Source organism: Leopardus geoffroyi, chromosome C1 (assembly GCF_018350155.1).
Source record: "Leopardus geoffroyi isolate Oge1 chromosome C1, O.geoffroyi_Oge1_pat1.0, whole genome shotgun sequence".
In the NCBI taxonomy this organism is placed as follows: domain Eukaryota; kingdom Metazoa; phylum Chordata; class Mammalia; order Carnivora; family Felidae; genus Leopardus; species Leopardus geoffroyi.
Genome location: NC_059328.1, coordinates 34,590,161 through 34,615,793, shown reverse-complemented (window position 1 = coordinate 34,615,793; position 25,633 = coordinate 34,590,161). Strand labels below are relative to the sequence as shown.

Here is a 25,633-nt window from a genome sequence, read left to right as displayed (position 1 = left end):
GGCGGACATAAGCAAATAAGTCTAATATGAGTTGATAAGGACACTAGTAGAAATACGCTTAAAAAAGAAAGGGTGAAGCAATTTGTTCACTCTCGTTGGGGAAGGTGTCAGGGAAGGTTACAGAGAAGTGACATTTAAGCATGGATTTGCAGCATTTTCCCGGGTGAGCAGGAGGGAAGATGTTGCAGGCAGAAGACAGCCTGAGCGAGGGCAGGGAGATGTGCCTGCCCGTGGTGTGTTTGGTGTTTGCAGAGCTTATGGTCCAGGTTGGTGACATGGCAACATGCCCAGCTGCCCCAGAGCCCAAGCTGATTGGCACCAGGAGGAGGGAGGACTCTCCTGGCTGTCTGGCTGGGGTGAGGTTGGGGAGTTGTGTGCTGAGTCCCCTTCAGGAGAAAGGTTGAAGCCATTCACATAGACGATGAAGGAATTGGACTCTGTCCCAGTTCTGTGTTCATTTTTTTATCTTTTATAGAATTGGGCATCTGGAGAGTTAAAAATAGACCTTTGCCCATTGGGACGGGAAGCGTGGAGACCAAGGGATCCAGGGGAAGGGCTGGAAGAAGGGCTAGGAAGGAGCAGATCCAGGGTCATCCAGAAAGAAAGGAGGCGGGAAATGGCCTGGCAGAGGGTGGGCCAGCCTGGGAGCGAAGTGAGGGCCTGCCAGCTGGTGGTCTGGGCCCTGCTCTACCTGTCCTGGAGAACCCTGAGGGCCACCCCGTCCCGTGTCCTGCCCTCCCCTTCCTGGGCCAGGTTCCCACCCCACTCTCTGCTCTCTCCACAGCTCTTGAGGTCTGTGGTCTGAAAGGTGCTGGAAGCAGAGCCTGTGAGTGGGGTCCAGGACTCCAGAGCCCCCCAACCTGCTGCTGCCATGGTAGGAAAAGGTGCCAAAGGGATGCTGGTAAGTACAAGGACCAGACTGCAGGGAGGAAGGGGGTGCGTCGTGAGCACCGCCCCCTCTGGGACCTTCTGCCAGCTGCTTGCCATGACAGGAGGGCCTAGGAGGCTTCTTGGGGCCCTGAGTCTGGCACTGCTAAGGCTCCTGAGTACTGGGGCTATCTCAGGCCCCAAGCAGGCAGCCCCTTACCCAACGAGTTAGATGGTGGTGGGGCTCTGAGCCTGTAATAGGGCAGATTCTGCCACAGAGCCCACAAAGGCATGTCAGGAGGCAGGAGCACACTCCCAGTCCTCATCACCAGAGATGCTCTGGAGAGCCTGCAGTCTGTCCTGGGCTGGGAGGAAAGCGGGACACCCAGGACTGTCACATGGTTGGCTCCCCAGCACCCCACCCCAACCCTGTGCTCTGCCTGCCTCAGGGAATGTCCAGTATGAGCTGATCAAGGGGTCTTCAAACCCTGTCTGGCTTTTCTCTACTTCCCTGGTTCCTTCTCACTCTGAAAAGTAACAAAGAGCGTTTCATTTCGAATCCTCTTCTGAGGCCTTGGAAAATCTCCCTCTCCCCCTTCCCCAAGCCGTGCCCCCCTTCCTTTGCCCACTGCCTCAGAGCACAGGAGAGGAGGTAGTGAGATGCCTTGAGAAGCAGAGGGGCAAGGGCAGGGCCTGGTCAGGGCTTGAAGGAGGCAGACTCATTGATGGATGGAGCAGGTTGGCACTGGAAGCAGGAACTGGGGAAAGGATGTCAGATCCTATCCCAAGAGCAGTGGTTGGATTTCTTCTCTTGGGATCTTGCCTCGGGGACGGGCTAGACTGGGCAGCTGTCAGGGGAGGAAGCCAGTGATGAGTACAGCCCCTTCCCTTGGCACCTCTCTTGCCCGCATCAATTCCTTCTGTTGCTTTTCTCGTTCTGTTAAGAACTGATTGACCTAGGGTCTCTGCCAAGCTCCCCCCACCCCCTAAATAGGCTGTGTCTCTCATCAAAGATTTTTGGGACTCAGAGTACCTGGTCCAAAGGAATGGTCTGGGAGAAGGAGATGGGTGGTTTTTCCCCAAGGTAAGGACCTTCTATCTTGCCCTGTTCTGAGTTTCTAACATTCAGCCCCTCAGACCTGCTCTGGCCTGACTCCTACCTGGTTGGAACAAGTCTGAATGAACTGGGCACGTGAAGGTATTCCTGAGCCAACCTGAACTCTGGGTGCTCAGAAACGGGCAGAGAGGGAAGTCTTATGACCTGAACATTTGCTAGAGATGGATGCTGTGATAGGACCAAAAATGGTCTCCCTTTCCCAGAGAAGTCTTGGAGTTGCCACGGGCCTGTTGTACATAGGACATGGGGTGTGGTTCTGTCCCATCCTACATGGAGGCTCTGAGCCCCATGAAACCTAAGAAGCCCTCTGAGTATTCCCTGGCTGCTCTTCCTTCTCTGGAGTGACCCTGAAAGGACTGTGGCAGGCAGGCAGCAGGACCCATGTGGGCCACATAGGGAGCATGAATCACAATGTCCCATAATCCCTGCCAGGAGCTGAGCTTCCCGGACTCTGGGCTCTGCCTGCCGGGCCAGCATGTCTGTGGAAGGGAGCGCTGCCTTGGGACGCTGTTCCCAGCCCCAGGATGTGCCTAAAGATAGCCGGGGCTTAGTTTCCTCCATGCCCTCTGCCCTTTGGCTTCTGCCCGCCACTGCTGCATTTGAGGCCCGTAACATCTGTCCCCTGGGCTCCACCCCCCCCCCCCCCCAACCACCACCACCACAGTGGTTGCTAGAGATTCTGTTCCTGCCTCTTTTTCAGTTCTGCTGATGACCTTGGGCTACTCTATTCTCTGGCCCCAGTTTGGAACTGGAGCCACCTCCTCCATTCAGTGCTCGTCTCTAGGATACAGGCTCTGAGGAGCGCCATCCCTCCTGGCTAACCTAGGCAGCTGAGCCAGGGCTTTATTAGGTGCCTGCGGTCCCCTAAAGGCAAATAGCTAAGGACGGTCCTTTCAGACGTGCCCTTCTCTGGATGCCATGGTAGGGCAGAAGAGAGGGCATTGAGGACCACGCATGGGAGCCGCTTGGACAGTCCCAGCCCCGTGACTTCTTTTACCACTTGTGCTCTGGTATGCAGGGAGCGGGTAGCTAGTCCCTGCCATGGGCTCCTCACTTCTATCTGCTTTGCCTCAGGTCTGGGTGTGAGGACATGGGTCCCCTCGGCTCCCTTCAGTCAGCAGATACCCTGTGTCATCCTTGGCGCTCCTGCCCCGCTCTTCATGTGGCAGGTGCTCTGTGGAGAAGCAAGCCCCTTCGCAGCACGTGCCCAGGCCCACATGCCTGCTGCACGTGTCCCTCCCCCGACTCCCAGCCCAGATGGTCTCTGCCAGGCCAGCTCAGCTGCCTCCCTCACGCCTCAGCAGCTCCTAGGACGGGGCCGTGCGAGAACCCAGCTGGCCAGGGTGCCTCCAAGCCTGGGAGCAGCTGGGATGCTTGGGGGCACCAGGGGGTGGATGGGGTGATACTTCCATGGAGACCTAGTGCCTCTGTACACATGTGGGGTGGAGCTGCCTGAGGCTCAGAGGACGGGGAGCTAGAGGAGAGGAGCCCAGGACAGGAGAGCCCCCCACACACATGGCCTCACACCAAGGTCACAAGCTGGGCTGATTCAGTCCCCTCCCCTCTGCCCACTGCCCACTAACACAGAGTCTTGGGCAACAGAGGCCTTGGTGAGCCTCGCTGGCCTCTCCCCATGTCTTCGAGCATGCTGGTTGCTTCTGCCGCCGGGAAACCTTGTGATGAATAAGAACAGAGTCACCTGGGCTAGGGCCCCGGGTGCCAGAACGTCTAAATCATCCCAGAAGGCTTTGCAAGCACCGCTGGCCACCCGGGCTGCCCCACCCTGACCTGTTCTGTTCCTCTCTGATATGAGGGTTTGTGCCCCTCTTATCTGCACCATCCATTGCAGGGCCAGGCACACAGCGGGTGCTCCCCCGGCCCAAGGCCTGGCATGTGGCACGTGCTCAACTCGTACAGGCTTGGCACACGCTGGGCACTCCCTCAGTATAGAGCCTGTCACACATTGGGTGCCATCTATCACAGTGCCAGGCGCACAGCGGGTGCTCCCCCATCTCAAGGCTGGGCATTCACTGGGTCCTCACCTGGCACAGAATTTGGCACACGAAGGATATGCTCATCTAGTGCGGAACATAGCACACAACAGGGGCTCACCGGCACCGGGCTGACACACAGCGGGTGCTCTCTTAACACAGACCTGACACACTGTGTTCTCTTTTGGCCTCAGACGTTGTGCATAGTGGGCACTCTGCTAATAGGTCCTGGCACACGGAGTGCTTTCCAAACACCGGTCCTGGCATACGGTGGCTGCTTTGCTAGCATAGGGTTTGGCCCATAGTAGGTATTCTCCTAGCTCAGGGACTAGCACATAGTAGTGGGCACTCTCCTTATACAAGGCCTAACACAGAGGAGGGGCTCTCTTAGCTGGGACAATGACCCAGATGGTCACTGGTCTCTGAGCAATGACCCAGATGATCAACCAGGTGATTAGAGATGTGCAACGACACATACCCAGTGAACTGGACGATATCTAGATCCAGAGGAAAAGGCCCAACAGTCCTCAGGCCTCCTCTCTGGACCTGAGACCCTACCCTCCCTTCCCCTTGGTCTCCTTCCCCTCCCCCTCCAGCTTCCCTGGAGCACACCTGCTCAGTCCTGTGCCCTCACCTCCCCTCACGCAGCTTCCCTGCAGCCCTCCCCCCACTCAGGCCTAGCTCAGCGGGACCTTCCCCCTGGAGTCACAGGGCACGACAAAGCAACTAGATTGCTCGCCCCTCTGGAGGCATGCCCACTCTTATTAAGAAAAGTCAGAGGCGGGGGCTGGGGGAGTCGGCCTCCCAAAGTGGGGCTGGAGCAGCTGGATCCCACTAATGAGGCCTCATTACGGCCAGGGCCCAGCTGGGCTGCTGCCGCCTCCTGTCCCCATGGCCAGAGCCAGAGAAAGCTGTCCAGCCAGGGCTGCCTGTTCTGGGCAGCCTGCCCAGGCCAGGGCAGCCGGAGCCCAGAGCCCACCCTGGGTGGAAGTGAGCATTTGGGCATCATGGGTGACTGGGTCTTCCTGAAGCCAGTGGCCCAGCCAGCGCCTTGGCCCACAGTCTGCGCCCGCAGGAAGTCAGCAGAGCGTGTCTGGGGACCTGGCTGCGTGAGGCTGGCCCAGTGAGAGGCTGGGTCGGTGGGGTCTCAGGCCATTCTTAGGGGACTTGCTTGAGCCGAAGCTGGTCTCCACCTCCCCCCCCAAGATGTACGTAATAATGTGTCTACATCAAGGCATTTGCGGGGGGTGGAGGGGAGATTAAATGAATTAATATATATAAAGTGTCGAGGACAGTGGCTTATAGTAAGCGCTGAATATGTACCATCTCTTACTATTACTGCTAATACTCACTAGATTCGATGATGGGTGGACATTATCCCTATTGCAGAGATGAGGAAACTAAGACTAGACATGTTAATGACTTGCCTAAGGCTGTATATGGTGAGAAACTGGCAGCGCGGCGGTTGGAACCAGGCCTGACTCTAAAGCCTGCGCCCTTTAAAAAAAAAAATCCATCCTGCCGTGTTCCCTTTGGGGTCACCACACTTACCAAACTAACAGAAAAGCTGGCTGTTCTTTACATTAGAATCCATGCATGCTTCCATTTGGTGGATGCTTCCCAAGATCCTTCCTTCTGCCAACCTATCAATTTCCGAGGACAGGTGCACCTTCCCGGGACCAGAGTACTCATGCCCGCCTTCCTGACTGCTGGTTTGTGGTATCTCAGCATCAGCTGGAGACTTGACTAGCGAGTGTGGCCCCAGAGAAGTGGGACTGGATGGGTCTGAGTGACCCCTCGCCCCGGTTACGGTGACACCTGCTGGTCTGTACCCAGCCCACACAGCACATACTCCAGAGCAACGTCTGGGGTTCTGGGCAGTGCAGTGCAGTGCAAATCGCCAAGGATTCTGTTGCGTGGCTCCGCCTTTGTCTGAACTCTGTGGTGACCACTCTCTTGGCTAGCGCCAACTTTCTTAGGGCAAGTGACAGTGCAGGCCCGAGCTTTCTTGCATGGCCAGTCACATTCTCAATCATCTTGGCTGGTTGAGAGTCTCTAACTCTTGTGGGGGAACAGCTCCAGGGCCCAACACCCCCCCCCCAGCCCACACCACTCTATGAAGTCTAAGCTGCTTTGGTAGTGCCTGTGGACGATGCCCCCTTCTTCCTGCCCTTTAACATGTCTAGTGCCCAATGACACCCAACCACCCTACCAGGAGCCCACCAAGTGCCAGGCCTGGGAGCTCAGAAGCGTCTAGGCCCTGAGGCCGCTCACTGTCTTCCGCGCTCGCTCTGCCTCACTCTGTGGTTGTGAGTATGTGAGTGTATGTTTTGTTCCAATAACTTGCTGGGAACAAGGGGAAAACACAACAAACCCCATGCCTCACTCTAGCTCTGGAGCACCCGCGCCGGGCTGCATGGGGACTGGCCGGAGGGGGAGGGCCAGCGGAGGGGGTAGGCAGAGCTTGGGGAGGAGATGAGGTGAAAGTAATTGACGCTGCCCAGCCGGCAGTGGGAGAGGCAGGGGATGCGTCAGTGTCGCCTGGAGCTGGCAGAGGTGTGAATGAGCAGCGGAGACACGCGCACTCCGCTCTGAGTGCTCATCCTGGGATGGCCTCGGCTCGTGGACCTGTGGCCCCCTCCTCCCCAGAACAGGTCAGTCACCTCCCAGAGGTTGAGCCCCCTCCGTGGAGCCAGGCGGTCTGGGAGGCTGGGCTGGGGGTGGGGAGAGGGGCTGAGTGGTCTGTGCCAGGGAGGGGCAGGCACAGCCAGCCAGCGAGACAGACACCGGCAAAAGTGACCCAGAAAGTTGCAACTGTGCAAAGGAGTGCAGGAAGAGTTAGCTATGTGGTGGGGGCATGGGGGAGGAGAGTGGGGGTGTGAGGGCTCCCCCAGCCCAAGGACCTGCTGAGAATCTGCTCTGTGTATCAAAGCTGCATTGTCCTAGCTCCCGGGGAGACGGGCCGGAGGTGCCCAGGAATTGTACTAATCAATACAGCCCCATTGTCCGTGCCACGGCAGTTACTCCTATGGGGAGAGTGAGTGAGGGGGCAGGGGACGTGGTGCATGGACTCAGCAGTGAGGGTGGGGGAAGAGGATGGGATGAGAGGCTCAGCTGGGAGGCAAGAGACCCCAGAGAATGTTCACAGTGTCCACGGCAAGCGCCTGGGTGGGCATCAGTGTGGCCTCATCCCTAGAAGCTGGGGATGGGCAACGATGTCAGGGGCAGTGGGGCTGATGGTAGCGAGGGTTTGGGGACGGAGAAAGCCATCCTCCCCACCCTGTAGAGCATCCTGACTTGACCTTCAGAAGGCCAGAGAAGGAATGTCCTCTGGGGAGACATGGGTTGGGTTTGGGAGAAGCTTTATGCAGGGCTGCCCTCAAACCTGAGAACTGCCAGAGTCACAAACCAAAGCTACTTCCCAGAGTGCCAGCCTGCTGCCAACCGACTGGGGTAGAGGCTGCCCACAGCTGCTGCAGTGTGAGACAGGGCTGCTGGGCTTCTCCAGGGCAGGGGCAGGGCCCACACAGTATCCCCCTTCGCTGCTCCCCAGGGCCTGGAGCGAAGCCTGGCATGCCTGGGGGTGCATCTCCTGTCTGCTCTAAACAATGTCGGCAGGTCTGTCTCCACCAATGAGGGCTCTGGACGAAACAGCACAGGGCATGCCTTTGGTTCTCTCACCTGCTTGAAGGCTTGGACTCCTAACAGGTGCCCGCCCAGAGATTGCTCTCAAGTTTTCCTTGGGGCAGGAGGCACAAAGAGCCCCTGGGTACTGCTCGGGACTAGGATGGATTTTCCCATGGTCCTGCTTCTTCACCTCTGGCCCCGAACTCTTTCCCATATCTGGATAAGCCAGGCCAGATGAAGGGTGCTACCTAAGGGCCAGCCTGGCTCCTGGATTGATGGGAGATAACTTGCGGGGGGCGGCAAGAATCTAGGGGGGCAAGGAGGTCGTGAGGTCTTCTAAGGCAGCCACAGTTTACTGTAATGGCTATTCTGCCTGAATTCCCCACTGGGGCTCAGAGAAAGTTGCCAGTGATCTGGATTTGGCTCAAGGTCAGTCTGGGATGTGGGGTCTTGTCTGTCCTCCTCCATAAAGTTTGTCTTGGATGGGACTTCATCCCATGAGCAAACCCTGGGGCTGCAGAGTCCTGAACAAGAGGCCTGCTGGATCCCAGCGGGGCCCGCCCAGCCAGGGCAGCTCCAGGATTCTTTAGTGTCCACGGAGAGCAGGAGGAGGGAGCTCACAATTCACAAAAATATCCAGGGGACACTGATCTGGGAAGGCGGGAGTGAGGAGCCAGAGGAGAGCCACAGCCCAGGGTAGAAGTCTGGGCTGTCTCTAAGACTGTGCGTGACGAAAGGAGGAGGTACATCCAGTGGTGGTGGTTACCTCTGGGGGTGGGCTTTGCAGCTCTGTTTCGTTTTTACTCTTTGCTGTAGGTTCCTTTTTATTTTCTTTCTTTCTTTCTTTCTTTCTTTCTTTTCTTTTCTTTCTTTCTTTTTTTTTTTTTTTTTTTTTTTGGTGCTAAGCTTCTAATGCTTTTATAATTAGAAGAAAAACAATAACATTCAAAAAAGTCATTTAGAAAGTTAGTGGGAACTGATGGAAGATACAGGAGAGAGTCAGAAATAGGAATATTCCAGGCAAGGCAGAATCACAGAAATTAGTAGATCTATTGAGGTTGTCTAGTCTGTCCACTGATTTCATAGTTAGTTAAGGACGCTGAGTTGCAGGGAGTGGAAATGACCTGCCCAGAGTCACTGGGGGAGCAGGCTCTAGAATGCTGGGGTTCTCACTGCCCCGCACAGGGTCCTGCCCTGCCAAGCCCAAGACATAGAGAGGAGATCGGGATTCTGCCCTCATAGCTGAACACCCTTAGTTCCAAGAGTTCGTCTAGAGCAGGAATAAGCCAGGCACTGGGCTACATAAAGGATTTATGTAAGTGATTGCTCGGAATGGCTCATCCGGCTAGCCGGGCACAGGGGTGGGAGGTCACAAGTCCTTGTGCGGGACTGGACACTGCTGCCTTAAGGACTGCTCCTAAGGGGAAGGGGCATCTGAGGGTCTTATGCGCGTTGTACGGTGGACAACGTGGAGGATGATCATCCAGCTCACTGCACTCAACCATGGAGAGAAAGCTCCAAAGCCTGCATTCTGCCCAACTTGGGGGAGTTCAGGCACAGGGCAGGGGTGTCCATATCCTAGAGACCACCATCAGGCCCACGGCCATGGAGTCAGAGGTGAGGGTGGGGGCTATCCAGGGAGTCTGGGGAAGAAGCACCAGCCACCATGGCTTAATTCACCACCGAGGTGTGAGCAGGGGAGGAGGAGAGAGCAGCGAGGGGCAGACAGTGAAAGATGGGTGATGGGCAGGAGAAACCTGGAGCCCGGCCAGTCGGCAGGGCTAAGCTGGGTTAGGCAGAAAGACTGCCAGTCTGGGTGAAACCATGAGCACCAAAGGATTCTTTCGTGGGCACCTCCAGGCCGACGTCCACTGCAGGGACAGTTCTTATCAGTGACACAGGTGTCCACCCGGCAGATGGAGAAAATGAGAGGCATAGGATAGGGAAGATTATGCAAGGAGAACAAAATCTAGGCAGCACTGGGAAAGGCTCACCAGCCATGGGCTTTGCTGCCCAGGAAGGAAGTGACAGAGAGTCCCCAGAGGAGAACAGAGAAGGGAACTGGAACCCCCAGAAGCCTCGAAGAGCACTTTGGAGATCCTTTCTTCCAGTGTACTTGGAGAAAGGTAGGCTTGCTCTATCCTCTGCAGAGAGCCAAGCCCTCACCAGCCAAGTCGCCTGAGCAGAGCTCGTGCTGGAATTGAAGTCCTGGCCATGGGGAGGCTCCCACAGTGACCTCCCAGCCACAGCTCCAGGAGGCGGCCCCACAGTGCTGAGATGCAGGGCTGGGGAGCGGGAGCTGTGCTGCTTCTGCCGGGCGCTTCTCACACTGCTTGCAGGGTGTCACTGACCTCCAGCCCTCTCTGCACTGCAGACCCCTAGTGCTGCCGGGAACTTCCACTAGAGCCCCATCCCCAGCTCCCCCGTCCCAGGCCTCTGTCCCAGGCCTCCTGCCTCCCCTCCCCGAGTTGTGGGCTGTGGCCAGCAGGGCTGAAGTGGTTAGCGCAAGGCCCAGTGGTATGCTGCTCATTAACTGAGCAGTGCTGGCTCCCGAGGGCTCAGCCAAGCGGCTGCCTGTGGCACGTGGCTGGGGGCATCACCACCCTTGCTGTCCCCCTCGATGCCAGGGAAGGAGCAGACCCCAGAACCCCAAGTCTGGTCCTGTTGCGCTTGGTTGCGGGGTGGGGGGTGGGGGTGGGCGGGGGCGGGTGGCCGGGGCCAGGAGAGAGGCCCCAGGCTACAAGACTTCGGTCTCGGCAACGGGCCTTGACTCTGCCCTGCCCATGAAACCATCCTGGACCCTCGAGTGTCTCTTTTACAGCTGTAACCACTGCTTCGTGACCCCACCCATGTACTCCGCAGCTGCCACAGTCTCCCATTGTGCCCCTAAGTAAACAAGCTTTGGACAGAATAAAACTGTTATTGTAGGGTCAACATATAGGAGCCCTATTTGACCGGGATTTGTTTGGGAATGCATAAACTGCCCCCAAGCAGGCCTCCCAGCCTCTGAAAAAATGCCCCCCTGGACTGTGCAGAATTGCTAGGCCTGTCCCAAAGAAGGCCCTAGGAGGTGATAACAGCCTTAGGCGAGATTCAGTAGGGGCCGGTCCCAGAGGGCACGCTCAGGCTGTGAGCCACCCTCTCCCAGAGCCAGACTGGCCTTCAGGCCCCTTCATCAGGGAAGCCTTCCTGACTTCACCCTACTTGCCCCTCACCTGGCCTCCTTCCATATTCCTGTGACTTGAGAACTTCCACTCTGTGGTCACCTTGTGGCTGCATATGAAAATCACCTATTTGTTTATTTCATTGATGGCTTGCTTCCCCACTAGACTTTGAGCTCTGAGTGTGTAGGGGTGTCTGTTTAGTTCACTGCTGGATTCCCAATGCCTGGCACAGGGCCTGGCACACAGTAGGTGTTAGTAAATCTCCATGGTTGCGTGAATGAATGTATGTAGACTCTTTCAGCCTGTCCATTTGCTCCGGGTGCCCCTTGAAGGGGACCCTGGTTCCTGGTGCTGTGTCCCCAGACCTCCCTGGAGGGTGTGAAGGTCAGTGTCTCCTCCAGGGGCAATGCTTGATTGCGTGTGCAGGACAGTTGATCCACAAGGGTGTCTCAGCCGTGGTGCCCGTGGCATGCAAGCCAAAATCTGCCCACCATGGGAACAAGGGGTGCTTGGCTGGGACCTCCACTGGCCGCTGGTGCCTCCTGTGCCTGCATTCCCAAATGGGCCTTTCTGGAAAGCACACAGGTCCCAATGAAGCCGTTCCTTCCCTCTGCATTTGTGGGTCAGTGTCAAGATCCGACAGCATTTCAAAGCACCAGACCTCTTTGTTTATTGGCCAGTGTGACTGTTGTCCTTGAATATGTCTCTTTCAAGCTGAGGGTCAGTGTCACTTCAGCAACATCCCTCAGAAGCCATGCTGCTCTGTCTCTGATCCTGGTGTCCTCCTGGGACTCCTATCTGTTTCTCTCAAGAGAATAGCCCATCTCTGAGAGGCTCTCTCTGTCAGTCAAGGACTGTGCTTCTCTGTTGGTGATTCTCAGGGTCCCTGTCTCCCAGTGAGACCCCCCCTGACCTCTAGGCTCTTGCTCAAGGTGGCTTGATTTCCTGTTCACCCTGGGAGGGGGTGGAAGGGGCGTGGCATGGGAAGGGGTGCATTTACACTTATAAAGGGACTTGCTGAGCCAGTTCCAATAGTACGGTTAGGGTTTAAAAGGGGCTGTCCTCAGTGGGGCCTCAGGCCACCCAGCCCAGCCCTGCAGCTCTCCAGGAAGGCCTGACTTCCTTTCCTTGGGGCAAATCCCCTCATCAGCCCTTCCTGGCCAGCCCCCTTCTCTCAGCTCCGAGACCTTTTTCCGGAGTCCCTCCCTCTGTTTCCCCTAGCAGAATCTGTCCTCCAAGTCTGGCGTGGTGCCTACAACTCTGGTCTCCTCCCCCAGCTCATGGCCAGCACCACCCAGCCCAGGTCAGCTTCCCCAGGGCCCTCTCCCCAGCCATGGGCGATATAGATGGCTCCCCTGGGCCCTCCCACCCAGAGTCCCAGAACGCCCTCCCCAAGTCTGGCCCTGCTCACTTGCTCCTCCAACCCCCACCTCACAGCCCTGCCCACCCTGTGCCCCCAGGAAAGCGCCTTCAGCTGGGGGGAAGGGGTCGGGCATCCCCTCCCCCGCACCGCCTGCCCATGGGCAGCGTGCTCAGCCTGGTGATGTGGTAGCGGCGGGTGGGGGGGGCTGTCTGGACACAGGCCCCTTTGTGCCCAGCCCGACTTGGCTGCTTGGTATGAGGCTCAGCTGCTCCCAGATCCTCACCCAGAGGGGAGAGGGGAGGCTTTGGAGGGGCTGGGGCTGGGGGGCTCTGGACTCGAGCGCCCTCTCAGCGTCCCACCTCTCGGATGTTGGCAGTCGCTCCCCAGGTGGGCTGGTGCTCCTGGCACGGGGTGCTGGGGGGGCTGGTGAGGGAGGCCCCGCTTGGCACCCTCTGGCAGCCACTCCTCCCTTCTCCCCTTCTCTGCCAGGCCTGCCAGCAGCTCCTGCCAGCAGAGGGGAAGCCCAGGGTGGGGGTGGGGGCTTGGAGGGTCCATGGTGTCCCCGCTGGGAGAGGCCCAGAGGGTCAGGCACGGGAGCACAAATGCCTTTCTGATGGTAGCTTCTCTCCTGTCCCCACAGAATGGTGCTGTGCCCAGCGAGGCCACCAAGAGGGACCAGAACCTCAAACGGGGCAACTGGGGCAACCAGATCGAGTTTGTACTGACGAGCGTGGGCTATGCCGTGGGCCTGGGCAATGTCTGGCGCTTCCCATACCTCTGCTATCGCAACGGGGGAGGTACCCAGCGGGCACAGGGCAGGGACCACCCACTTGGATAGAGCCTACCCACCAAGGCGCGGGCTACCCCCTCCCTGGTGCAGACCCCACTCCAGACAGGCTGGCCTCTGGCCTCTGGCTCTCCTCTCCTTCGCCCCCATCCCTGGCTTAGGTACCCTTTACTAAGGCACAGACCACCACCCCCTGACCCTGGCTATCTGCTGTTTGGGCCAGACCCTGCTAGCCTGCTCCTTCGGGGCGAGGAGCCCTGGAGAAAGGCACCCCAACCTCCCAAGTTTCCCAGTCTTATACCCCCTGTGTTTCAACAACCCCCTAAATGGTTCAGGGAATTTGAGGATCCCAGTGACTTATGTTTGTGAAATTGCTTGGTTAAGCCATCAAAGCCCACCCTCACATGATGGCTCTGGGGCCAGGATTCTGCTTAGGAAGCCTCTGTCAAATTCAAAGACAGGCCGTGGGTAGGATACCTCGGACCCAGGCTCCTGCACAATGCGTGGCTCACCCTCTTCGGGTCTCAGACAAACGCAAAGGTTTTGCTGTTGGGTTCTTGGCAGGAAGAGGGTGGGACCCCCCCAGGCCCACCCTGAGCCCGCCCTTTCCCTGCCTGCCAGGCGCCTTCATGTTCCCCTACTTCATCATGCTGATATTCTGCGGGATCCCTCTCTTCTTCATGGAGCTTTCCTTCGGCCAGTTTGCAAGTCAGGGCTGCCTGGGGGTCTGGAGGATCAGCCCCATGTTCAAAGGTGAGGCCTGGGTGGGGTGCACACACACACACACACACACACACACACTCACATGCACGTGTGCACACGCACACACACACGGGCTTCTGGGGGCCTACTCACCCATCTGTACAAACACTGCCAACCCCCACGGAGCCCCGGTGCTGACCCCAAGCCCTACATCAATGGCCAAGGCCATGGGTGCATGCTGGGATCCGTGTTTACTCGGCCTCCACCCTCCCCTCCCACCACTTGTATACACAAAGCCCCTTTGCCCCCCAGCTTGCCCCGGCCGAGGCCTTGACCTGTCCCTTCTGTGGCCCTCCATAACAGCCCGCCTCTTAAGCGCTTCGAAATTAACCCAGCCTCCTTCAGCTAGATGTGTGAGGCTGCTTCCATTCCTTCCCCTCTTCCAGGTGTGGGCTACGGTATGATGGTGGTATCGACGTATATTGGCATCTACTACAATGTGGTCATCTGCATTGCCTTCTACTACTTCTTCTCATCCATGACGCACGTGCTACCCTGGGCCTACTGCAGTAACCCCTGGAACACGCCCGACTGTGCCGGAGTGCTGGACGCCTCCAACCTCACCAATGGCTCCCGGCCTGCCGCCCTGCCCGGAAACCTTTCCCACCTACTCAACCACTCCCTTCAGAGGACCAGCCCCAGCGAGGAGTACTGGAGGTGAGGCCCCACTGGGCCTGGGCCGGGGTGGGGGGGACCCCTGGTGCCAAGCCTCATCCCTCCCTCCCACCGTTGGGCAACTTCCTGCAGACTAGGTAGGATGCCGGGAACAGAGCATGGTAGAGGCGCACGAAGAGGTAGAAGGAGTTTACAGACTAGTTCAGGAGAAGAGGCTGACACCCCAGAGGGTGATGGAAGGCGGGATGTTGAAGTGAGAGTCCTTACAAAGTGCAGTGAGGGAGGCTCGGCGGGCAGGCAAGTCCGCAGAGGAGAGTCAGGGGGAAGGGGGGTGGCTTCCTGGTAAGAACGGCATAGCAAAGGCCCTAGATCCCAGACGAGCAGAGGCTGGACCTGAGACCCAGGGGAAGCTGTTCTGATGTAACAGGTGTGTGGAAAACCCGTGGACCATAAAGGGGACCAGCGGGGCCACCAGCCTTCTTCGAGAATGTATGTGAATTAAGCTTAGACGTACTGCTGCAGAGCAAGGAGAGACAGCCATAGGGCTCTCCTGACCCCAGGGCTGTCATCATCAAGCTGTGCATAGGAAAGACAGCCTGGCACTCTTGTGCTCTGTGGTGACAGAGACTGCAGTCTTGGGGCTGGCTGCAGGGAAGCTGTTGCCGGAGGTGTTCTGTCACACCTCGTCCCAACAGGGTGGTTGTGAGGGCACAGTAGGGTGTCCTAAAGGAAATTCCCCATGTCCTTGTGGGAAACTCGTGGGAAGAGAGTGTTGGGGGCGTGTGGGTAGGCCATGTTAATTCATTCACATTTTCGTGGTCTGCTCTGCCAGGCCCTGTGTGCCCATGAGGTCTGAGTAGCCCAGAGTCCCTGCCCTGAGGAGTTCACAATCTAGGGGGGAGACAGGCAGCTAATCATATTAGGGCCAGGTACCCACATGCCGATACGCTCAGGGATATGGTAGGGGACACAAAGGAAGTGGTCAGTTCTGAGGGGATGGGGGCAAGAGGAAGTGGTCCGGAAGGCTTCCCAAGGAGGGAGGAGGGAGGTGGAGAGACACAGGCAGGTAAGCTGTGGCCAGGAAGTGGCAAGCTGGAGACAGGTGACAGAGTATTGAGACAGGAGAGGCCAGAGGCATCATAAGGCACAGGGCTTCCCGTGCCAGGCCGAGGGTTCGAAGTTTCTCCGCCAACTGGTAGAGAGGCACAGGGGAGACGGCCAAGGCCCCAGGGAGACTTGCAGTCCTAGCAGGTCAATGTCTTCTAAGCCTGGTCCCAGTGCTCAGACCCTGCAGGGCCCAGCTTCCCTGTGCCAGCCTCTGTGGTGCACCACAGCCATCCAAGGACAGCTAAGATGTCACTACCCGCAGGGGCTCATGGTGTAGACCGCAGAGCTGCTGCCTCCCGGTGAGAGGCAGGCAAAATGACCTCTGGGCAGACTCAGCCATTCGGTCGCTGGACAGGTCAGTTTTTGAGCCCCTAGTAGGTACCAGACACTGCACTCAGTAGGGAGACAGGATGAGGAGTAAGACACACAGATCCTGCCCTCATGGAGGTCACGTCTATTGAGAGAACTAAGCAAACAAGTGCCCAGTTAGGTCTTCTACTACGTTTGAGGCATGGCGTGGACTGGACAACTTGATTTAGACTAGGAGGTGAACCTGGGAGGACAAAGCCCCGCCCACACCCATGGGACTGCTCCGCGGGGTGAGAAGCTCTCACCCCAGCAGCCATCTGCCAGGGATTCCCAGCTGGGTAGGGCCACCCAGGGCAGAGCTCTGGAGATTTTATCCAGTACAATTAGAGGAGAATAGCCCTCAAAGAAAACTGGTCATGGGTGGGGCTCGGGTGCCCATTGGGTGGCCCATTGAACTCTCCTCAGGGCTGGAGCCAGGCCTGCCTGACTCGCCACTGTCCCAGACAGGACTTTCTCTGCAGGATGGCTCCCTGCTGCCCCCTCCTGGAGAGCCTGGGAACATGAGCCTTGAGAGGGCCGTCCAGGCTGGCTTCAGCAAGGGAAGTGAGGAGAGCAAACAACCCTATTTCCTGGGCACCTACTGTGTGCCGGGAGTATTATTTCGTATAGTGTTATCCCTATTTTTCAGATTTAGAGACTGATGTTCAGAGGTTAAGGAACTAGGCAGCAGTGCTGTGTCAGGATATGCATGTCCCGCTGTGCCTGGTGCCTGGTGTGAATTAGGCCAATGATACTCTGCAGGTGATCTCGGTCCACAGTCTCCAACACCCCTTTGGAAAGCTGTGTGATCGCATTTGAGCCCCACAACAACCTTGTTTGGTAGCTCGGGCAGGTAGGATAAAATAGTCCCATTTTACAAGTGAGGAAAACAACTCAGAAGGATTAACAGACTCCTCTGAAGCAAGAGAAGCTCAGAGGGCAGATTTCCAAACGCGGGTCTGCCTCTTGCTCACCCTCTGGCCCATGATCTCCTCTCTCTCTTCGTCCCTTCCATCTCATTTTACGGTCCTCTGCGTGCTGGTCTGATTCCAGCCTGTAGGCCCTGAGCTCACGGCCATGGCCTCGCCTCCAGAGCCTGTGGTGCACCCCTCTCCCAGTGTCTTCATGGCAGTTCTGGAGTCACACAGACCTCACTCAAATCGTGGCTCTGCCGCTCATCAGCTGTCTGGCCTTGGGAGATGAGCAAACCTCTCTCAGTCATAGCTATTCATCCATTAAATGGGAGGAGTCACAACACCTACCTTGTTATAAAGATGAAATGAGATAATGCGGCATAAATACCAAGAACAGCAATGGGTGTTCAGTAAGCCTAGTGACATCCACTGCTGGAGATGCAAAGAAATAGATTAGGGTGCTTTGTTTTCAAGGAGTTTATCATCAGGTTGGGGAAATTAATAAATAATGCAGAATGTGGGTCACCTGGGTGGCTCAGTCAGTCGGGCATACGACTCTTGATTTCAGCTCAGGTCATGATCTCACAGTTTGTGGGATCAAACCCAATGTGAGACTCTGCACTAACAGTGCTTAGCCTGCTTGGGATTCTCCCTCTCTCTATCTCTCTCTCTTTCTCTGCCCCTCCCCCACTCTCTCTCTCTCAAAATAAAAAAAAAATAAACATTAAAAAAATGATGCAGAGGGGCGCCTGGGTGGTGCAGTCGGTTGAGCGTCCGACTTCAGCCAGGTCACGATCTCACACTCCGTGAGTTCGAGCCCCGCGTCAGGCTCTGGGCTGATGGCTCAGAGCCTGGAGCCTGTTTCTGATTCTGTGTCTCCCTCTCTCTCTGCCCCTCCCTCGTTCATGCTCTGTCTCTCTCTGTCCCAAAAATAAATAAACGTTGAAAAAAAAATTAAAAAAAAAAATGATGCAGAATAATCCCAGAGATGTTATGCATCAAGAGCCAACTTATAAATATACTGGGTTCCAAAAGTTCTTAGGTGAATTGACCTCAAAACACATGGTCCCAAAACAAAACAAAAAAATAAATATGGTGCCATAAAAAGAAAGGTAGAATTCATTATTTAGTTTTTAGCCCCTAATATTGTAAATGCTGTGCCCTCGCAAATAATATAAATAATTAAAAATTAAACGCTACCAGTTTAACATATAAAATCAGACAAAGTTAAAAAAAAAAATCTTTGGAACAAGAAACGGTGCCTACTTTGAATGCTGTTGCTTGAAGTAAAGGAACTCTGAGTAATGGCAGAAGGACCCTGGGCTATTCTGGGGCAGAGCTTCCCAGCCGCAGGTGTTCTGAATAGGTGCGCCCGGTTGGGTGAGACCGGGGTAGACTGGAGCCCCCAGTTGCCTTCAGCTTTGAGTGCCCTTGTCTGTTTACCCCAATGGCCCCAAAGTATTTTGTGTGTGTGCTATGAAGGAAAAAAGATTGGAAAGCACTGTTGGGGCCCAGGTGCCTCTTGGTAGTCCCACAGCCCCTGAACTTCTCCATCCCTTGGCCTTTGGTTCCCTCATCAACTAAGAGCCCAGAGAAGGTCAAAGGCAGGGCCTGGCTCTGATGCCTGTTCACCGTACCATCTCAGTGGTGGCATTGGGCAGGAGAGGGACGTGTTGGACAGCGCCCTTTCCTGGTCCTGGTGTGAAGGAAGGCCTCTAGGGAAGATTTGAGGCTAAGAAGAGGCCAAGCAAACAGCTTGGCAACATTGTCCCATGAAGGGACAGAATAACATCGCATCACAAGGTATTAAAAATGTTGCCATGAGGTTTGAGAACTGATTTGGAAAAAAAAGTGAAAATAGCTGAGAATGATAGAGGACAGCCTATGAGCTATCCTGAGAGGTCCTAGCTGTAAGAGGGGAAAGAAGGGAGCCTGTGTTTACCTAAACTCATCTACATATTATGCTGTTGGTGTTATTATGCCCATTTTGCAGATGAGGAAACTGAGGCTCAAGAACTTGTCTCTCACTCATCGCTTCTAGCCTGCCTCCCTCCCCAGGTTCTCTCCTTTCTACCTCCTGGTCCATTTACCACAGGGTTCACTCATCCATTCAACAAATATTTACTGAGTACTTCTCTGTTCCAGGCACTTTTCCAGGCACTGGGGTACTAGGGACTCCTGCTTTCATAGAAGGTGGATGACAACAAAATAAATAGATAAAATAAATAAGTTACAAAGAAAAAAAAAAAAGGAGACATGTGCTGTGGAGGAAAATATAGCAAAGAAGTGGGTGAGGAGTGCTGGGCTGGGGCCAGGGTTGCAGTTTGAAGCAGGGTAGCCAGCAAAGGCCCCTTTGCAAAGAGGGTACCCTGAGTAAATACTTGAAGGAAATGCGGAGGGAGGAAGCCATGTTGGCAAACCCAGCTGCAGAATTTGTGGGGTCCAGTGTGAAATGAACATATGGGGCCCCATGTTCAAATGTATTAGGATTTCAAGATGCCAGAGCGTTAAACCCAGCACAAAGCCTTCTCAGTACGGGGCCCCATACGACTGCATACCACGCACGTGTGTGAATGGATGTTTGAGGGAAAGAGCACACCAGACAGAAGAAACAGCACATGCAAAGGCCCTGAGGGAGGACATGCCTGGCATGATTAAGGAACTGCGAGGAGCCCAGGGCAGCCAGTGCAGGGGAGTAGGGTGGGAAGACAGGCGATCAGAGAGATGGCAGGTAGGGGGCAGTAGGCCACTTAAGGCCTTGCAGCCACTGTAAGGACTTAGGCTTTTCCACGGTGAGAGCTGGGAGCCCCTGCAAAGTTTTGAGTCAAGGAGAGACCCTGACGATGCTCCTATAAAAACCCTTCAGAAGCTTCCCATTGCTCTTAGGATAAAATCCAAACTTCTTGGCCTTGACTTTGTGGCTTCTTATAATCTGGCTTCTTCCTATCCTTCACCCTTCTCTATTCCCTTTACCTTCTGGTCTAGCCTCACTGAGCTGCTGACATGCCCAGGCTAGGCCGTGTTATTTATTTCATGACCCCCTGTCCTGCTGCATGCTGCTGCCCCAGCCTGGCATGCACTTCCTCCTCCCAATTCCTCAAACCTTAGCTCTAGCCTCACCTCTTCCGGGAAGCCTTCCAGTGTGCCCCTCCCCGTGGCACTGAGACTCCCTTCCTGGTGGTACCCACGTGCCTGATTCAGGTCTGTATGCACAGCACCTAGCACAAGGCCTGGCACATAAGTGTCCGATCGATTGAAAGGGCACTGCTGGTGTGACATAGGGCGCCAGATAGAGCCACACATACCTAGGGGAGGAATTCTGGTTCAAGCCTAGGCCTGTACGCCCCAGAGCCTCCCGTCTTTACTCAGCACTCCACCATCTCCCTCGGTTCATCAGAGATGGAGAAGACTAGTGTGGGTGAAAAGCTCACAGAAAGCTTCCTGGAGGAGGTGACGCCTGATAGGATATGTCCAGTCTAGAGGAGAAGATGTTACTGAAGGGAGAAACGCACAAGCCAGGGCCTGGGATGGGCCCGGTAGGGAGTGAGACCTCCACACCCGAGGGGTTGAGGAGGCTGGCCTCCAGGCGTCCTTGAGGGTCCTGGGAGAGGCTGCAACCAGTGGAGTCTTAGGGCAGCAGGCAGAGGGGGTAGGGCGGGGTTAGCTGGGGCTGGGGCCTTACAGTGACACCCTCCTCATACATGCGAGGACCTCTTGAGAAAGGAGGGAGCTGCCAGGCTGGGCCCCGGGCCTTGGGAATCTGTTGCTGGGTGTCAGGGTCCGGCCTTCAACCAGAGTATCCCCTTCCCCAGGCTCTATGTGCTGAAGCTGTCAGACGACATCGGGAACTTTGGGGAGGTGCGACTGCCCCTCCTCGGCTGCCTCGGTGTCTCCTGGGTGGTGGTGTTCCTCTGCCTCATCCGAGGGGTCAAGTCTTCAGGGAAAGTAAGTACCCCTCCCTCAGCAGGGTCTGTGCCCACCCAGAAAGATCCTGCCTCCCCTGCCGGGGTGGTGTGTAGGAGTCGGGGGCAGGCGGTGATGAAGGGACATGAGAGGGGAGGAGGAACCGGAGGGCCGGCCGTGGTTGGGGGGCCAGGGAGGGGGCGCCCAGGGCAGGAAGAGCTTGGAGGAGTCCAGTGGAGGATCTTGCACCTTGCATCTTGCACGCAGGTGGTATATTTCACAGCCACATTTCCCTATGTGGTGCTGACCATCCTGTTCGTCCGCGGCGTGACCCTGGAAGGAGCCTTCACGGGCATCATGTACTACCTGACCCCACAGTGGGACAAGATCCTGGAGGCCAAGGTGGGCTGTGGAGGAGGGCCTGGAAGGGGCAGGGAGGGGCAGAGAGGCGCCTGCCTCTGACCCCAGCTGCTCTGCCCGTCCTGCCCCACAGGTGTGGGGGGACGCCGCCTCCCAGATATTCTATTCGCTGGGCTGTGCATGGGGAGGCCTCATCACCATGGCTTCCTACAACAAGTTCCACAACAACTGCTACCGGTGAGACTCTCCCTGCCAGCCCAGGGCTGCCCCTCTACCCTGCAGCCTTCCCCAGGAGTCCCCAGACCCCCAGGTCCAGTGCAGCCCCCTGGACCCCCTGCTAGGGCCCTCCATTCCACTCACGGCCTTGAGGTCCTGGGAATGCTGAGTCTGGATCCGGCCACTGGAGAACACAGAAGAAGGTGGGGACAGTGATGCCCCAGGGGTCTGTGAGGACTCAAGAGTGAGGACTCAACCTGCTTGAAAAGGCCCAGAGCAGGGGCATCTGGGTGGCTCAGTCGGTTAAGTGTCTGACTTTGGCTCAGGTCATGATCTCTCAGTTCGTGGGTTCGAGCCCCGCGTCTGGCTCTGTGCTGACAGCTCGGAGACTGGAGCCTGCTTTGGATTCTGTGTCTCCCTCTCTCTCTGCCCCTCCCCCACTGGTTCTCTCTTTCTCTCTCTCTCTCTCAAAAATAAATAAATAAACTTTAAAAAAAAAAATAAAGAAAGGCCCAGAGCAGACCAGGAAAGAGGTTGGGGGGCCTTCTGTTCCTAGAACTTTCCATCTCAGTTCTTCTCTCAGCCCTAATTGGGCAAAGGGAAGCAAATTGCACATCCTGAGCCCCATTTTCCTCCCCAACAGGGACAGCATCATCATCAGCATCACTAACTGTGCCACCAGCGTCTATGCTGGCTTCGTCATCTTCTCCATCCTGGGCTTCATGGCCAATCACCTGGGTGTGGACGTGTCCCGCGTGGCTGACCACGGCCCTGGCCTGGCCTTCGTGGCTTACCCTGAGGCCCTCACGCTGCTGCCCATCTCCCCGCTCTGGTCCCTGCTCTTTTTCTTCATGCTCATCTTGCTGGGGCTGGGCACTCAGGTATGAGGTGCAGGACCTGGGCCAGTGGCTTGGGGAGGGAGGAGGCAGGGCCAGAGGCCAGGCCCCTGCTCTGATGGCCACATCCTGCAGTTCTGCCTCCTAGAGACACTGGTCACAGCCATTGTGGATGAGGTGGGAAATGAGTGGATCCTGCAGAAGAAGACCTATGTGACCTTGGGCGTGGCTGTGGCTGGCTTCCTACTGGGCATCCCCCTCACCAGCCAGGTAAGACCTGAGGGAAAAGCTGGGCTGGAGTTGCCAAGGTAGGGGGGCATAGTGGGTGGGGGAGCCCAGCCTCAGGCACCCCCGGCTCAGCTGCCCACTGGCCCGTAGGCAGGCATCTACTGGCTGCTGTTAATGGACAACTACGCGGCCAGCTTCTCCTTGGTTGTCATCTCCTGCATCATGTGTGTGTCCATCATGTACATCTACGGTAAGTGCCTGAGCTTCTGTGGCCTCTCTGGGCCCAGCCCCCGCCTATCCAAGCTGCTCTCCCAGCCCTTCTGACACCGCTCTCTCCAGGGCACCGGAACTATTTCCAGGACATCCAGATGATGCTGGGATTCCCGCCGCCCATCTTCTTCCAGATCTGCTGGCGCTTTGTCTCTCCGGCCATCATCTTTGTAAGTTCCAGGGCTGGCCCCTCCCTCCCTGCTGCCCCCAGGCGAGTGTCCTTCTCTTGGGAACCAGCAGAGGGAGAACAGGAGCCCATTCATCTGGCCAGAGCTCCCCTACGGGGTCTCTGCTTCCACAACTCTGGCCATTGGGAGACGGAGAGAGGTTGCATCGTCAGGCGGAGACTTAGAAGCACCCAGGCACTGGCCTGGGGTTAGGAAGGGAGCATATAGAGCCCTGGATTTGACTGAAGACAGTGCCCAGCCTTGGAAGGGGAAAGCAGGCTGGCAGCGGCTGAGAGCTGGCCCTCCCTGCCTCCTTGGCGTTCCTGCCTGGTATCCCCAGAGAGGCCTCAGGAACAATTAGTGATATTGGTGTCAGCTCCATTGGCTTTGCTGAGCTCCTACCTCCAACCCCTCTTAGCTGAGGTGCCTGGAGTACGTGGTGTGAATGCGTGAGTGTTCCAGAAGCGGGTGGTACAAGTCAGATGTCAGCTCAGGGTCAGGGGCAACCTCTTAAACCTTCCAGACTTGGGAGAGGGAATATCTCCACCAGTATTCAACACCTGGGAAACTCCCACGAGGGAGACGAATTGGTGGAGGGAACTTCCCCATGGCCAGCAACCAGGCATTTTCTGCACGGTGTTCATGTATCGACTCATGTGATACAACTCTCGGGTATCGTTATTATTCCCACTTTACAGATGAGGAAATGGAGGCACAGAGATGTTAAGTAATCGACCGAAGTTTACACAGCTAATAAATGACAGAGCCAGCCTTCAAAGCAGGTAGTCCAATCTGGAGCCTGCAGGCTGGGCCAGTGCTACACTAGAAACACCCGCAGGAAGGGGGAGCGCTCCATGGACTACTATCTGATTTTGCCCCCTTATGGTCAGGGTGGGAGGAAGGGGCACAAAGTGTTTGACAGTGAAGTGGTCACTCCGCAAAGAGGCAGGGCCATCTCTGAGTGACGGGAGGGTCAGCCCAGTGGCAAGGGCAGCATTCAGTCACGTTCCCGTCAAACCCAGCTTCTCTGTGCCACAGGGAGCTCATCACCGGATTTCCACTTTGGCTCATGTTTCTGGGTGCGGTGGGGAAGGCCCCTGAGGGCTGAGGCCTCCACCACATCGGGGGTGTGGGATCTTCCCCGAGGCTGGCACAGGCACCAGCTCTGGCCACTGGCCCAGCTTTGAAACAGGAGGAACAGAAGCCTCCTGTAAGTGGTGGGAGGCCAGGGAGGCCAGACATTGCTGCCAAGTGCCCTGCTCTCTGGGGGTTGTGGCTGAGGCCGTGCCCAGGACCAGCCTGAGGGGAGCTCATCCTCTAGAGCTCCGAGGAGGCTGCCACCCTGGGCAGAGACCTGGGGTACCGATCAAGGCAGGGAAGGAGGCAGGAAGGAGATGGGCACAAGAAGCTTCCAGAGGGGCAGCCTTGGCCTGGGTCCCGTGTCTCTGCGAGATTGAGACAAGGTGGGCAGTGCCCTCTCTGTGCTCAGAAAGCCAGGCTGGAGTCACCTTAAGGTGAGGACTCCAGGCCCCGTGGACTCGTGTGTCTGGGCTGTTGTGTCTTCTCTGGGAGCTTTACTTCTTTATATTTCTGAAAAACTCTTTTTGACAAACCATCTTTTTCCGTCAGGGATCAGGATCTAGTTCCATTCAGGAAACTTGACATAAGCTTTCACTATGTGCAGCATCCCAGGAGGGCCCCCCACTGGATGTGGGTCTTGCTCTCCTGAATTTGGTCACTGGGATGCATCTGAGAGCTCAGGAGGCCGATGCTGAGCCCTCCTGGTGAGTGGCGCACACATACCCAGGCCCTCTGGGTGGTCCATGAGCCACCCACCCATCTTTCCGCTTCCTTAGTTTTTTTGCTGTTGCTGCTGTGGCCCCAGGCTCCACTTCCCGTCCCACTCATCTCTTTCCAAAGCGGCTCCTGGCCTCCAGCCTGACACCCATCGTTTCTAGCCTTTGGGGCCTCCCCGGGCTATCACCCTCTCTACAGCCATAGAGAGGGCTTCGCGCTCCCATCTCCCCCATTGCCCCCACCTCTCTGCACAAGTCAGTTCAGATCAGCAAGTGAGGTTGTGCCGGGCACTGTGCTGGGCCCTAGAGACCCAGAGCTGAGGCAATCCCAGGAGGTCCCCAGGCTATGGGAAACATTAAACGCTTAGCAGACAGAAAATGCCATTGAGAGCCCTTTGAGGAAGAGGGATGAGAAATCTGGAGAGCTTCTTGAAGGGGGTGACATTTGCACAGCATCTGACAAAAGGAAAATGTAGAGGATTCTCCAGAATAAATGAAGAGGGAGGAAAATGCTGGGTGCAGTCAAGACATTGAGACAAGGGTCATGTGGCCAGAAGGATGAGCTGAGATCTGGATGTGAGTTGGTAAAGCCCTAAGGCCAAGGATTTGGTCTTACTTCAGTAGGCAATAGGGAGCCATTGCGAGTCTTTGAGCAGAACTGACTGACTTCAAAGGGGACGTCGATTGTTCCCTGGCTGATTCGGGATTATGGCGAAGATGGACCTCTCCTCTTCCGCAATGCCTACCTGCCCACCATGCCTTGGCCTCTGGTTCCTTCCACTTCTTCCACTACCCAGAACTTGACTTTGCCCCTGTCTTTCCCCAAAAATGTCTCTTTCTAGTTTGGGAAACTGGAGAGGAAGGGAAGGAGTGCTGAGAGGAGGACCGAGCCCTGGGGAAAGGCGGGGGTGGAGAGTACTGGGCAGGCCTCACGTGCACTCCCGTCCCTCCTCTCTGCAGTTCATTCTCATTTTCACGGTGATCCAGTACCAGCCAATCACCTACAACCACTACCAGTATCCAGGCTGGGCTGTAGCCATCGGCTTCCTTCTGGCTCTGTCCTCCGTCATTTGCATCCCTCTCTATGCCCTGTTCCAGCTCTGCCGCACAGATGGGGACACCCTCCTCCAGGTGAGGGGTGGGGGCAGGCAGCAGCTAGCTGAACCGGGAGGGGGTGGGTGGATGGGGCTTAATG

At 56.4% G+C, this 25,633-nt stretch overlaps 1 protein-coding gene across 13 annotated transcripts in view; it reads left to right on the top strand.

Moving 5' to 3' along the window:
• SLC6A9 (solute carrier family 6 member 9) overlaps positions 1 to 25,633 on the top strand; it is a 31,935-nt gene that overhangs the window by 4,966 nt on the left and 1,336 nt on the right. For 4 of the 13 annotated variants that reach the window (XM_045477037.1, XM_045477034.1, XM_045477035.1 and 1 more), the window contains exons 2-13: positions 785 to 901; positions 12,770 to 12,926; positions 13,538 to 13,669; positions 14,065 to 14,335; positions 20,475 to 20,607; positions 20,833 to 20,967; positions 21,059 to 21,162; positions 21,785 to 22,022; positions 22,113 to 22,247; positions 22,356 to 22,455; positions 22,545 to 22,645; positions 25,399 to 25,569. In XM_045477037.1, coding sequence (XP_045332993.1) covers positions 872 to 901; positions 12,770 to 12,926; positions 13,538 to 13,669; positions 14,065 to 14,335; positions 20,475 to 20,607; positions 20,833 to 20,967; positions 21,059 to 21,162; positions 21,785 to 22,022; positions 22,113 to 22,247; positions 22,356 to 22,455; positions 22,545 to 22,645; positions 25,399 to 25,569 — 1,707 coding nt within the window. In that variant the 5' untranslated portion in view covers positions 785 to 871. Of the gene's footprint in view, positions 1 to 784; positions 902 to 6,462; positions 6,630 to 11,989; positions 12,070 to 12,769; positions 12,927 to 13,537; positions 13,670 to 14,064; positions 14,336 to 20,474; positions 20,608 to 20,832; positions 20,968 to 21,058; positions 21,163 to 21,784; positions 22,023 to 22,112; positions 22,248 to 22,355; positions 22,456 to 22,544; positions 22,646 to 25,398; positions 25,570 to 25,633 lie in introns of those variants that run through there. The other 9 variants (XM_045477041.1, XM_045477033.1, XM_045477042.1 and 6 more) reach the window with 9 other exon arrangements.